General features: G+C 39.6%; 1 protein-coding gene across 1 annotated transcript; it reads left to right on the top strand.

The window, feature by feature from the left end:
* Nucleotides 1–91: 91 nt before the first annotated feature.
* Nucleotides 92–13,083, top strand: bnip3lb (BCL2 interacting protein 3 like b). The gene is made up of 6 exons (XM_061734443.1): nucleotides 92–369; nucleotides 4,102–4,330; nucleotides 7,954–8,032; nucleotides 8,403–8,506; nucleotides 8,999–9,148; nucleotides 10,773–13,083. Exons 1-6 carry the CDS (start codon nucleotides 303–305, stop codon nucleotides 10,819–10,821), a joined length of 678 nt encoding a protein of 225 aa, XP_061590427.1. The 5' UTR covers nucleotides 92–302; the 3' UTR covers nucleotides 10,822–13,083.
* Nucleotides 13,084–14,955: the final 1,872 nt, after the last annotated feature.

Below are 14,955 nucleotides of genomic sequence, written 5' to 3'. Positions count from 1 at the left end.
ACCAACGCAGAGCCTACGCCGGACCCATGGCGTAGGCCCTGCGTCGATTTAACGCAGGACCATAATTCACGCGTATGACGTGCCGACGTCATCGCCGTCGAGGGGGCGTGTCCGGCTCCGTCTGCTTGTGTGTCAGTAACACACACAGGCGACCAATACCTGCTTTATTAAAACACAGCACCAGTGTACGTGCCTCGGACCAGCGGTTGCAGCGCACGCCTGAATGTGCGCAGACAAGGCAGTGTGCGTTTTGCACTGACTGGAGTCATTAATGCGAGCCGCCCTGCTCACCAGGAGACACAATGTCCGACGCTGCTAGCGCTGCTAGTGCCGCTAGCGCTGCTAACCACGGAGACGCGGGGCTGAACGGTGAGCAGCTGATGGCGACAACTGTCGCTTTTGTCTATATACGTCTGACATAGGATTTTTTTTTTTTTTTAGGGTTTAATTACTATGAGTAATTTTATTTTGCTAAAATGATGTTTTTTTCAGAGGAAAGCTCCAGCAGACTGGGAGGTTCAGAACGCTATGTTCCACGGGTTTATTGACAGTGATTGGACCAATGACGTGCCAGAAGACTTGATTGACAGGCAGCTCGACCAATCAGGGGAGGGGGTCGGCTTGTCAACAAGGGTAGAAACTGTAGATAAAATCTTTTTAAATCGGCGCAATTACATTTAGGAAAGCAGGCATAGTTATGTATTGTAATCTAGATAAAGTAATTTCTCCTCATCGTTATTTCAGATTTCAAAAATTATCGCCACGACAACGTTTTGAGTGTTGCTATTAAATAATAATAGATAAACAATTAATTCATCATTTAAGAAAGCGGCTTTATAGCTGGGTTGGTTGTGTTGGCTGTTGAATTGGTTTTATTTGAAAATCAATGAGCTGTATGTAAGCCCCTGTTTTGTTTTGAGGACTGAAGACGTAAACAAAGGGGTTTTATTTCATAGCTATACTGACTCAGCGCCTACAGAGCTTTCTAAGTTTACAAGACTGGGCAAAGGGGGGGGGGGGACATGACTCCACATACTATTTATGGTCACACAAGGACAGATGTTTGGACATGAGTATGAGGGAGGAGAGGTGTTGAAACACTCACCAAATTAAGGGTTAGGTAATCTAAAGCCAAAACTCTGGGGACTTTTAATAATGAGATTTAATGAGGTCTTTCCATTTCTATAAGGTAAAAGGGAACGTATGTTTTTTTTCACCATTTCCTGTTATGTTTAAGTATCTGTAGTCCTGATGTGTCACATCCAGACACCCATATTTTGTATGAATATTGCGTTTTGATGCCTGGAGATGGCTTGTAACCTTACTCTCTGGCACAGAGCATTAATTAAACAGTAGTTTTGATCAGTTCGCCCCTCCATTTGAATCATGAACTGTTCATTTCATTGGATCTGACAGAATCAAAATACCTTATGAGCAGTTCCAGAAGATTTTAACTCTTGCAAGTGGTCATGTTTTTCAAATTCTGACATCCTAAGACACAGCTTTAATGACAGCAAGCCCCACTCTTATCTGATGGGGAGGATTGCAGTTGCTGAAGCAGCAAGATGTTTTTTTTTTCTCATATTCAAATACATGGCGTCTTCAGGCGACAGGCAGCATTGGTCCACTCTCCACTTCGGTGTCAATACACGAAAAAGGCTGCATCATGTCTCCCTTCTCTAAGCCCAAACCACATCTGATAATGTCTCTGTGGCCAGAACGTTCGGAGGCACGGGTGCCGTGGCAGTGTGGTTTTAGTCCATGTAGAGAAAACAATGGGTTGTGGTCAGCAGCTTGGCTGGCGGTGCGCTGGGTAATCCGCAGGATGAGCGCTAGTGCTGAGTCGATGCCTGTTTTAGGTGGGGAGGAATTCACCATTTGGGTTGCAGGTACAACTGGCCTTTTGCCCCTTATTGTGATTGTTGCGTTGACTTACCCTTTAAGGGCTTTAAGGACGCCTTGGTTATTTTTTATTTTTGTGAGGAGAGAGGAGTGTTTTGATGCTGTACGATGACTTGATATTAAAGACTTTTCCCCACCCTGTAGCTAATCTGCCCCTCCTCCATATTTGTAACTCAACTCTGACGTGTTGTGCCTTTTTAGTTTCCCAGTTCATGCTAGAGCTCACGTACAAATGAGGAGAGCGTTATATATCCCAGTCAAGGTCTACAAGCACAGCAAACACACACACACATACACACACACACAAGTATTTGCTGCCCTCTCATCACACAGCAATAAATAGAACTTTACTCTTCAGCGTCTTTCACTGACTGTCTCAGACTTTCCATCAAGTCTTCCTCTCTTTCTCACCTCCTCTTTGTCCTTCTGAGTAAAGGCTTTTTTGCTCCATGTTGTGAAGGTGCTGTTATATATGTTTTGAACCAAAATATAAAAGAGTTCTTAGTGCCACTATTTTTTTCTGCTTTAGAACTAGAGGTCATCATTTCTTGGGATATTGCCAGTATCGTAAAATATCCATTATGGAAAACGAATGGAGGTACTCAATACTTCCTATTGAGACACTGAGTGACAGTTGTAAGGAAAGTCCTGGTCCTTGTGGATTTCTTTTTGTGTTGTTGTCTGAACAGGATATGAGGCCACTGGTTTATTGACACAAATGACAGTGTCTGTCTCTTATCAGAGCAAGCGGACACTTGTGTTTGGCCGTGTTTAAACAGAGTAGGCCTTTTCAGAAGTTATACAGAATTCTGTCTTGTGAGCGTAATGTTCAATTACTTGGAAAAAGTGCTCTCATGTCCTCTTGGACCAGGAGTCTAGACATAGTTTTTCATAAATACACTGGTAAAAAAAAAAAAAAAAAAAAGGTTTAAGCACAAAGAGCAGCACTGTTTAAGTCAACATTTCCAGCTATTTCACTTTTGTGTCTATCTGCATTGGATTATTCTTAAATTATTGTTTAATAAAAATATAATTTACAAGTGACCAAATTTGTTTTATTTTAAAGGAAAGATGAATGAACTAGTGTCTTAATAGGGATTAAAGGGTTATTTAGTTATATAGTGTCATAATAAATGAAGATGGCAAAATCATTTTTGCTTTTTCCTTTTTTCCTGTTGGATATTGTATTCTTTATGAAATAATGATTTTGGAAATGCACATCTAATAAATGTGAATAATAGTATTTATTTGGCTTTGGACTTGAGTTACTGGGATATTATATCTCTGTCTGTGATCTGCAGATGCGTTTCTATCAGTTTAATGTTTGAAATCGGTCATTGCAAGCTTTTTCTTTACATTATATTATTTATTTTTGTTATTTCAGTCTGTAGTTACAATTTAGCTTTTAGATGCTGTGCAATTTGTCAGTCCATCTTCCCAGTGTAGTTGTTTCTGTTGATCTGGCGCTTCATGAGTGATTGTTGTTTAAGGTTTTAAGTCAAAACTAGTTTTCCAACTAATTTTCAGCATCATCAACAGCTAAACAGGAAATACGTATTATGTATCCATCTGCTGACGCCTATTGCAGAGAGGCAGGAACAAGGGAGCCACGTAAACAGCGTCTTCAAATCTTTCCGCTCTGGAACCTGGTTTCAAATAGAATAGAATATAGAATAGAAGACTTTATTGATCTCCCAGAGGAGAAATTCAGTCGTGATGGTTTATAGACCCCACAAATGTGGTTTCGTATGGATGATATTCTGGTACTATAACATACTTCTGCGTTTAGGCCTGAGTTTGTCTTAGTGTGGATGGGGCTTAAGCCTCGTTAGAGATCTGAAGCCGTTACAGGAGGATCTGAAAAGACTTTGATTGTGAAAATTAACCGTTCCACTGTTTCCACCCTGTGCTGTAATGCTAACGATAAGCTTGTGTTAGTTCTCTTTCACACTCTCACAGGATCACTCATGACATACCTCATGATGTTTCAACAAATGTATAACGATAATCAAAACCACTGGTGCTATTTCCACACACGTTAAAAATTCTGCAGCACGGCATCAGTAACTGTCTGAACCTCTCTTTCTCATCAGAACCATTTCACATTTGCTAATTCAAACTGCACATTAAAATAACTCTGCCACCAAAGTTACTGAAAGAAATTCACATTAAAATGTATTCTCCTGCTTGTACCCACAGGGTCCTGGGTAGAGCTGGAGATGAACAGAGGCCATCAAGCCCAGGAACCGTCCTCAGCAGGTGATCCGGCTCCGGGAATGCTGCCGCTCCCTCAGGTGGAGGAAGAGGAGGCCATAGTGGGGGGGCTGGAGCATGTCCCTTCCTCGTCTTCAATCCACAATGGTGACATGCAGAAGATCCTGTTGGATGCTCAGCACGAGTCAAGCCGCAGCAACTCTTCCTGTGACAGGTAATGTTAAAGATGTGTAGCTGGCTCACGAGATGCCCTTTTAGCTCCACTGCTGCTGATATGTGTCCTCGAAAGAGAGAGGGTGTAAATAAAGACGTGAAAATGCAACAAGCTAATGTGTTTATAGTAGTAAAACAAGATTATCTCAAAAGATTACCAGATTTCCAAATCTGTGTAGCACTGAATATAAATGAGTACACAGGAGATACCTAGGCAGAAGTAAGTCTATATGGGTTTTTATAGAAACTTTAGTCCCTGTTGCTAATGACAGGTGTAATACTATTGATATGCTCTAATCTGGATCTGAGTTTGTGTTAATAAGAAGTTTAATAAAAAATTCAAATATCTTTTGTAACACTGATTTTTTTTTTTTTTTTTTTTTTTTTTTTTTTTTTTTTTAAACCAGGCATGTAGTTGATACCCTGTTTTATTCCATTTCTCTTTAACCCCTATATTATTTTGCATGCACTTAAAAGTAGTGTACTTTTTTAGAGAAAGCTGAGGTATTTCTTCTCAAAAAGGCTCTAACACGGACTCCCAGATGGCTCTTGATTGGGTAATCATGCATTAAGATCTCACTAAGAAGGAGTGCACAGGAGTGGACCATTTTTGGTATTGAATCACAGTGTGCAGTATAATTCTTTCCATAGATATAGCTGAGTTTGTATGATCTCATAATAAGTTGCGCATTTGTTCAAAGGCCAAATTTAAAAAAATGCCTTCATGTACTTTTTTTTTTTTTCATCCTGAAGGTTTGATCCTAAATGGTGTTTCTTATGAGGATCAGAGGTGTCAAAAGTATTCACATTCATTACTCAGGTAGAAGTATAGATACTAGAGTTTAAAAATACTCCTGTTGAAGTATCAACTCAAGTTTTTTACTCAAGTAAAAGTATAAACGTACTGGTTTCAAAACTACTCAAAGTATAAAAGTAAGAGTAATGTAAGGGGGAAAAAAGCCATTAAGGACAAAAGCCATTGAAAATGAATGCATCTTAGTATAATGCAAATATATTAAAGAACCATATATGTGTACTATTGAGCATTAACATGTGTTTCAGAGAGCAGGAGATATGATGACTAGTTGCCTATACGTATTGTAATGGTGCAAAAAGTCAAACTTCAGAGGCATGTTATCATTTATCCTAACCTTTATTGGAATGTACATCCAAGTTTAGTTGCAGGAATCTGAGGGAACGGATGTAAGAACAAAACTGGACAAGAACATCTGAAACAACCACAACCAAATTCACTCTATCCGGATGGAGCAATTTAACTGGATAGTTTTATTTTAAAGGCCGAAATGAAATATAGTAACAAGGCTGTTTTTAAAATGTAAGGAGTAAAAAGTACAGATAATTGTGTGAAAATGTAAGGAGCAAAGGTAAAAAGTCGTCTGAAAAATATTTACTCCAGTGAAGTATAGATAACCAAAATTTCTACTTAAGTAAGGTAACAAAGTATTTGTACTTTGTTACTTGACACTTCTGATGAGGATATTGGTTTGCCCATGGCAATTCTTTGTCCGCCATCTGCAGTCTTCTGTTTACAAAATAAGATAACATGCATGAGATGCGTGATGCTGTCCAGTTGTCACCACCATGGCTCATGTAAGATTTTATTCTGCTTCCACAAGTAAACTGACTCTTTATCAGCTTACTTCACATCTTATTCAGCACTTTACAACGATCCCGGCGCTCTAACCCAGAGCCACATCATGTGCTCATGTATGACTCTCAAGGCTGCGATAACACAAACCTTATCAGTGAGCTGAGCTGTCGCTGAGTAACCTGAGGATGTTTTCAAGTATTTGAGCAAAAAACATTGTTTCAGCAGGTTACTCTTAAATTCACATAAACATCAACAAAGAATCACCGTAGACATTTTAGAACAATGCAGACGTCACACTGCTCAAAGTTTTTTAAAGGTATTGTGACATCATTTTTAACATGCTTTTAACACTATTAAAAGTCTTGGCCAACATCCCTCAACTGTGTCTAAAAGAGTGTAACAAGAAAAACTTCACTCTAGTACTCTTTTCCTGGCTTCTTATTACAGTGTTTTTTTGCCCCGTGAAAAACGCTTCCTTTTTCCCCTTTCCTGTCAATCATTGCTCCGCTCCTCCTCCAAACCTCCTCCTCCTCCAGCCATACGCTCACAGCGGCGTCGGAGAGTTGGGAGCGACAGGCGAAGCATGCACGGAAAAGCAGGAGGGCGAACCACAGCAAACAATCATAAAAATAAAGGCATGCAAGCAGCACTGTCCCCTTATCTTAAGTCCAGTCAGTGGCCGCGGGTCTTCTTAGCAGTTTTCCTCCGGTGATTAGAACAAAAGACGCTCTAAACAGCTCCGTGTTAAGCCTCATTTATGGTTCCGCGTTAAATCGACGCAGAGCATACGCCGTAGGGTTCAGCGTATGGTGCGCGTAGGCTCTGCGTCGGTGTAACGCGGAACCATAAATCAGCCTTTATGGTGCGCTGGAGAGGAGAGGAGGCAGGGAGCTGGGTGGAGGGGGCGGTGATTTAGCGGATCGTTACGTAACGATCCGCCACCAAACCACATGCGCCGTTTTTGCATAGTTATGCGCAAAATCCCAGAAAGCACACAATACACTGAATGTTAAAAGTTTGTTGTTTTTTGGGTGTAATTGATGTCAAGACACCCAACAAAACACAAAAAATCAAGAAAAATTTGTTTTTCATGTCACAATCCCTTTAAGAAACAGTCTCTTTACTGATCCTTGTGAGACACGCTTCAGTACACATTTCATCAGAAGGGTCAGGGTACACAAGCTGCTGGACCTTTTCTGAGTGAAGGACTGCTCAAACGTTGAACTCAGCATGAGATTTGTAGGCATTACTAGATGATAACGCGGTTACAGTCTGCATTATTACTATGATGCAATATTTTTATTTTATTTTTGTATTGCTCAGTCCAACTTATTGTGAATTAAAGGCAGAACCATGATAATATCTCAGAGCCGTGTCAGGCAATTTTCAAATGCAGACTTTCCCCCATAATGCTTTGTTGTTATTTTTGCTGCACTTAAAGCACTCAAAATATAATAATAATAATTATAATAAATATATATAATTATAATAAATATACTAATTTCATGTTGTTTATGTAAGGTTATTTTTTTGTTTGTAGCAAAATTATTTTATAATCTGGTAACAATACCCAAATATGGTTCCCAATAGCCAAATATGGTTATTTTTTCTTCTTTTTTACAAAAATTGCCTTTTGCACTCATCTCTAGCACTAGTAAATGTTGTGTTGTGTTGTGTTGTATTTATTTATGTGAATCTTTTTAAGAATGTCTGTCTTTCTGTTGTGCCTGCGCACTTTATACGTTTATATGTTTCACCGTGGGAAGTGGGAAACGTCCTCTCGATTTCTTGTATGTCTTGACATGTCAAGAATCGACAATAAAGCTACTTTGACTTTGAACAATGGGTTGAAAGGGCTGTTTTTGAAAGCTGTGGATCTTTCAGGTTTGATACGATTTAACACATCATGTTAAAGGGGGGAAATAAACGCCACAAGTGGATTTCTCATGTATAGGAGAAATCAGGATTTTTGCTGACAACAAGGTGTCTGGTTCATTTGTTTGAAATTGCAGCCCCCCACGGCCCCACTCTCCACAGGATGAGGGACAGATCATCTTTGATGTGGACGTGACCAGCAGGAGAGACAGCCAAGTAAGATCTCATTTTGCTCCTCAGGTTCTCCATCATCTGTTACCATGGCAGCACTGCCTCTCGGCTACGTAGTGTGAGCATGTAAACGACAACTGCTGCCTGCCTGTAGTTTCTATGGAGATGGCTGGAAACACAGGGAATACTTTTGATAATGATTTGTGAGTTATAATTATTTTGAATAGTTTATGCTGCCATCTTTGCATTTTACCTCTCATTAGACTGAAAACTAATCTTATCAGGAGTTTAATGCTGATTTCTAACCGTCAAAGTCTTTTACAAATATTCAGAACATGTTTTTTTTATTCTGAACATATTCTTTGTTATGCACAAATTTATTTCGGTCGCTAAATAACTTGTTTGTTATTTTTAGTCTGAGGAGGAAGTCCTAGACAAGGAGAGGGACATGGACATCCTGATGAAGGACGCAGACTGGGTTGCTGACTGGTCCAGTAGACCAGAAAACATTCCCCCCAAGTAAGTCTCAACTCAGTAAACACCAGCCTGTATCCATGGCAACTGAATGCACTTACCTGCTTGTTTGCGTAGACAAAGTAGTCAGTCATTTTGGTGATGAAGGGGAAACCATCTGCCTCTAAACTGTCATGCTAACAAACAGTTGGAGTGTTCGTCATCGGTAACATTTTATATGAATGGATGTGCATAAAACTGACTGATGATTAATTTCAGCTGTGTTTAGTTATTCAGCCAATTATTTTTTCATTACAGATTTTAAATACAATGTCTTTAAATACCTTAAATATTTAGCCAGACCAGGGCAGATCATTGTAATTGTTCACAGTACATTGCCAAAGATATCAAACAAATTCTCTGAAGTGAGAAGCTTGAAATGTTTGACATCTTTGCTTGATCAACTGTAAACTTGTTAGAATGCATTTTTGCCTTTTACAGGTTCCCACCTGTCCAACACCTGTGCTGTATTTAAAGCTAGCGATTGTTATTTTTTAGGGAATTTCACTTTCGTCACCCTCGACGCTCAGTTTCACTCAGTATGAGGAAGACTGGGGCCATGAAGAAAGGAGGCATCTTCTCTGCAGAGTTCCTCAAAGTCTTCATCCCCTCGCTGCTGCTATCGCACATCCTCGCCTTGGGCCTGGGGTAAGGCTCAAAGGCCACATATCACCTTTCCAGGCACTTTCCAGGTTCTCGACGTGATACACAGACACTTGATCAGGGTTAGCCTACCAGCCTATGGTTTCTAAGTAAAATAGTTTTTTTTTTTTTTAATACATCGGAAACTTTTTAGCTGACATGAGGATCCACATTAAGGCCCCCTTCAGGCTTATTTCAATTAATTCAACTGTGTCCTGAAAGATCTGATTGCAAGAGGCCAGCGCTTAATGCATGCATGCCCAAATACTGTACATACCCAAATGCTTGACCTTCCAGCTTTATATACCGATGAACTAATCATTTTTGATTGCAGACAAAAAATATCTTGCTATTTTTAACTGCAACAGGCAGCAGATGGAAGTAATTAGGCTCAATTCGTATAGCAAAAAAACTAAAACCAACTAAAGTCCAGGAAGAAGCAGGGAACATGATTATCTACCACAAACCTTTTTTTTCCTCAATCATTATTCCATAAAGGAATTTCATATGTTCAGTATTAATCAGGTTGTATACGATACCAGGGAAGACAAAGATGAAAACAATAAATGACAAGTTATTTTATTGTGGTCATTCACTAGGGCTGTGCGATGAATCGATTTTAAATCTAAATTGGATTTATTAATCCAGATGATGTTAAAAAAAGGAAAAAAGGAAAATCGATTTTCCTCTCTCTTTTTCATATAGCTGGAAAAGAAGAAGAGAGCTGGCTGCATTACAGACAGAGCTCGTCTAGTTATCTTTGTTTGGTCAAGAAAATTGTAAATGTTGTCACTTTACTAAACTCAAGGAGGATTTACAGTATCTTTCAATTGCACTTCATTCCCAATAGGGAAATTGGTTTGCTATTTTTCTTTAAAAATAAAGATAAAATATTTGAAACAATCTTTCCATTGTCTTCTTTTGTAGTTTTACCAAAAAAATTGAAATCGAAATCGAAAATCGGGTTTTCCGAGAAAAAAATCGGGATTTTATTTCTTTCCAAAATCGCCCAGCCCTATCATTCACACACAAGATCAAGTCCAAATCAAGGCCAGCAAAGCCGATGATAGTTTATGGTCCAGGAGGCCTTCATCTGTACCTTGTGATCGGATCTCCTAGCATATATTTAACTTTCAAGTCCGAACTGAGTCTTAAAGACCAATGTGGTGATTTTTGTGTGATCTTCATCTGTTGAAGATGTGGTCAGTAAAAGTCACTCCAGTTGCCCAATGTTTTGTAATGGTGCCTTTTAACATTTCCCAGTTGTGCATGAATCCCAACAGGGGGCGGCGTACACCCACGACTGGGCCGTGTTTGCTCCTCGGAGCAGAGCAGCTGCTCCACACCTGCTGTGATCCCTGACACTCCCAGCACTCCTCTGTTTGCCATAACAGATGCTACAATAATAAGGACTCCTCAGTCGGATCATGTACAGCAGTCTTGTTAAACATGATAAGACACAGAGTGAATCATCAGTTATTGTGGTGTTCTTACCGAAGCCTAATTTCTATTTCTTGATTTTAATTCACAGATTAAGGGTTGTTTTCTGTTTGTTTTGTTTTTTCATTACTGAAATCATCACCAAATTTGAACCATTTTAACCTGCTTCTCGTGTTTGCCTCCCTCTCAGTGTCTACATTGGAAAGAGGCTGACCACGCCACCTGCAAGCTCTTTCTGAACCTGAAAATGAAGAAAAGTGCCTGAGAAGTAGCCGTGAGCTGCTGGAGAAAGTTTTGCTTTCGTGAGAAGAATACCCATCTCTCCCTGCCCTCCCTCTCAGTCCCGCCTGCCCCCGCTTCCCCTCCTTCACCCTGAGATATGACATGTTCTCAGGAGAAATGCATCTGCCTTTTCCCCCCGTCTTCCTTCCTTCTCCTCTCTATTTTTCTTGAACTGCTTGTTTTATGACTGTATGTAGATATCTTATGTCCTTCACTCATTTGTATGAGCTTTCAAGACTTAATAAGATAATACTCCTTTCCCCAATAATTGGGTGTAAAACTTTATAAGGGGTGGGTTTACAGAATGGGTTGCAGCAATAAACCAAACTCCTCTATCAAATGCTATTTCAGTGCCCTTTGATTACCTAGCAGTTGTCAACTGTTTTAAAGTGACCACAGATTGTGCCACCTGCACGAGTAGCCCAGCATTCGACCAAATTTAGAGTCGGCTACGCAGACTGCAAATGTGATCATGCCTTTTTTGGGGGGGGGAATGAGATATTTAGTTTTTTCTTCATAAGTTTATATCATCCTTTTTATTTATTTTACACCAGTGGTTGTTTATAAAGAAGGTCTGACAATGAAAGGAGTAAGCGTAGTGGCCAACCCAAACTATAAGCGTTGACGAGGCAGTGTCTGTGAAGGTCTTAGTTTCAGTTCTAAACTGAAAGTAAACTGTATTGCTAAGTGGCAGTGGCTGGAAACAGGGTGTTTTGTCGATATATTGATGTGAGTTGTACGGGCAGGAAGTGAGATCTGTTCTGTGAGAACTAACAGTATTCCCAAATTGGATCTTTGAAGTTTTTTTGTTCATTTTGTCCTTTAAAGTGAATCACCTGGGCTGTCTGCAGCTTTACCATCAACTCCTGAGTACTTTTACTTCAGATGGGCCTGAGTTTTTAGTATTTTGTAAGTGATTATCATTTGAAAAAGTCTAAAGTATTTATTGAAGTTAAAATGAATTTATAGAAATGTTATTCCAAGATATGAAACTTTTATTTGTAGCCAAACATATTAAGATTAAAACAATCTGTGGAGAAATGGAGCGTGACTCCAACAGGCAGGAAGCAGCAATACTCTCGTCTGTATTTGCTTCTGAACTGATGGAACTAAAGAGCAGCAGCTTCTAAGTGACTGAAGAGGGATTATAGATTCTTGACCTCACGCAGTGCTGCTCCAAAACTTATTATCTTACTGTGGCTTCAGTGTAGTATCTCTGACACTGGACTGTAGTAGAACAGAACCTGGGTCACTGTTTGTAGTGTAGAGGCTCACATTTAGGTTTATTCAGCATGGAATGCAAGGGTTGATCAAACTGGCTTTATGCAGAGCTGATTCCTGTAGATGACGTGTGCAGTGAGGTCTGAACCCACACGGTTCGGGGTGGCAGAGCACTGCGTTTACAGATGTGCAGACTTGGAAACGATGCACCGAGTTCTAGAGAAGGAGATCATTGCTGCCTTTCCCAGTGGCTTGTTGTCTTTTTATTATTTTTTTTTTGCATTAAGTTGAACATTGTTGCCTGCGATGGACTGGCGACCTGTCCAGGGTGAACCCCGGACTCTGGCCTGAAATTAGCTGAGATAGGCTCCAGCAGACCCCCGTGACCCTGCAGAGGATAAAGCGGGTATAGATAATGGATGGATGGATGGATGAACATTGTTGCGGAGCGATAAATCTCGGCATGGCGCCATTCTCTTGTCAAAACGCACCCGGTGTCAAATTTCCCAGTGCGAGAAAAGAAAAGGTAAAGAATTCTGGCTGGAACAAAAAAAAAGCACCTGACCAGCAGCGACCCAGCAAAACAAGCCTCCTCATTAAATCATATGTAGCACATACAAGTCGAAAAGGCTTTTTTCTCTGAGACTTCTACTAAACTCTCTCTTGGTGTCGCTCTCATGCTTCTGTACAGGTTTGAACATGCGGTTTTGGAAAATGGTATATTGGATCATTTTTGTCTTGTTCAGTTAATTTTGATCTTTTTCTTTTCTGATATTGAGTTATGAACGCACAGAACAGGAGTGTGGTTTGACACAGATCATGTTAAACACAACTCCTTCTGCAGGGGCTGCAGTGGAAATAGAGGGTGCACAAAGACGGTCCCCTCTGACCGCCATGCTCTCAAAGTAGTTAGTGTAATAATGCTTTCATTTGAAGTTTTTTCTCACTACATTGGAAAAATTGATAAACATTTTGTCATTAAAGATGACCTGAATGAAGACGTTTTTTATGACTTGTCTTTTATTGTGAAAGAATTCTTCAGTGTGAAACTTTTCTGGGGATTGAAGGATTAAACTTTTCTTCTGGTTATAAATTTCAATAGTGATGCACCGATTGTTCGGTAACCGAAATTGTTCGGCCGAAAATGGCAAAAAAACACTTTTGGTGTTCGGTGGAATAAGTGGGGAAAAAAACCAAACAATTAATAACGGCGTTGTAAAATAAGGAAATAGACTGGCCGCTCCCGTACCGGTTGCGCACCACAAACATAAATCGTTGGCCAACCAAAAAGTAACCACAAGAATTTTGCCTAACATTCACCAGGAGGTGGAACCAAAACAACATAATGCTGGGAAATTAAAACATTTTCATTTTTTTATTTTCAATAAATATTTTCTACCTTGTAATTTTGTAAACGATTTTATTCTTTGAAAAGCATGCCTAAATCAAATTTATTCAATTTATGCAATGGTGAAAAAATTGGCAAAATAAATGAAAAACTGCAAAGAACCATGTTCGGTATTGTTCGGTATTCGGCCAAGTGTTTATTATTAGTTTCGGTTTCGGCCACAAATTTTCATTTTGGTGCATCACTTAATTTCAATTATGTTTCAGGACAGTTAGAAATCTAACTGACAAGTAAATCTCACCCTTATCCAGTCAATAGTGCCACTGAAAATGTTAAAGTAGATGGAAAATTTATATTAAAAAAATCTGTCAGATTTCTTCTGCTGAGAAAGCTTTACAAAGTCAGAATGAAATGACAGCAGTTTATGTACAACTGTGTACAACCGCAGACATGAAACTTCTCAGAGTGACTTTTATTTCACTGTCAACAGAAAGGACCTAGTATCTTTTATGCTTCGTCTCATCTGTCGTGGCCTGTGGCCTGTCCTTAAAACACTTGGTAAAACAAAACAGACACTTTTTCTCACAATTCCAACGGTTCCAGCTCGGTGATGGATACTGTACCCCTGCTGTCACAGGAAGAAAAAAAAAAGATGGAAAATTCTGCCTATTTTTTTTGGAAGTCCATAACTTTGATGAAGCGACCCCAAGCCCACAGGCTTGCACGCTAGGTGCATGGCATGTGGATGCATTTGCTGCTCTTTTTTTCTCTAATGGGCTCATCCGTCTGGAAGAGGGTGAATCTAGACTCAGCAGAACACATGACCTTTTTTCTGTGCTCCACAGTGTAACCTTTTTTTTTTTGTTTTTTTTGCCTCTCTAAGTTGTTATGGCTATTCATCTGTTTAGTGTTTATTACCAGTACTGTGAGTTTTCTCCTTCCGTTTTAAACTCTAGCTCTGGGTTAGACATCCATTCTCACCTGATCAGGACCACTTTTTCTTCCTGCTTCACTGCTGTCCTGGTAGGCGTTAATACATTTGACAGTTCTCAAACTAGTTTCAGAAGTGTCATCCATCTTTTTAGTTCCATTTGCTAGTTCAGACCAATAACATGCTACATCGCCTGCTTGAAATGATGTCATACTTTAATATTATTCTGTAATTTTGACCTTTTTTGAAAGAATTTCTTCTGTCCTGATTTTTGCAAGCCTGAAATGGAATAATGGGTGTCAATTAAATACAAATGTAGTTCATAAGACAGGAAATACCTTCAGTTCATGTTTTCTATAGAGAATTAACTGTCAAAATGCACATTAGGACCAGTGCTTTTTTTTTTTTTTCATTTTTTCAAAACAAATATGATCAACATTTCACATAAATACATGCTCTTACAGTACTTTTTCTTCACACTCGGCAGCTGCCTTGGCCTTCAACTATTAATTCTGGCTGTAGTTCAGGTCCACAGCAGCAGATGTGACATGAAGGTCTGGTGAGCGAGCAGCATATCTGAGACCTGACGCT

Source organism: Cololabis saira, chromosome 11 (assembly GCF_033807715.1).
Source record: "Cololabis saira isolate AMF1-May2022 chromosome 11, fColSai1.1, whole genome shotgun sequence".
In the NCBI taxonomy this organism is placed as follows: domain Eukaryota; kingdom Metazoa; phylum Chordata; class Actinopteri; order Beloniformes; family Belonidae; genus Cololabis; species Cololabis saira.
Note: the sequence above shows the minus strand (reverse complement) of the source record. Positions and strands in the feature narration are given on the sequence as shown.

Bases quoted from the DNA above. Each gene is read 5' to 3' on its own strand.
- bnip3lb (XM_061734443.1), top strand. From the start codon at position 303: ATGTCCGACGCTGCTAGCGCTGCTAGTGCCGCTAGCGCTGCTAACCAC. The intron at 4,331-7,953 runs GTAATGTTAAAG...TTGAAATTGCAG, and splicing joins AGCAACTCTTCCTGTGACAG to CCCCCCACGGCCCCACTCTC. The intron at 8,033-8,402 runs GTAAGATCTCAT...TGTTATTTTTAG, and splicing joins CCAGCAGGAGAGACAGCCAA to TCTGAGGAGGAAGTCCTAGA.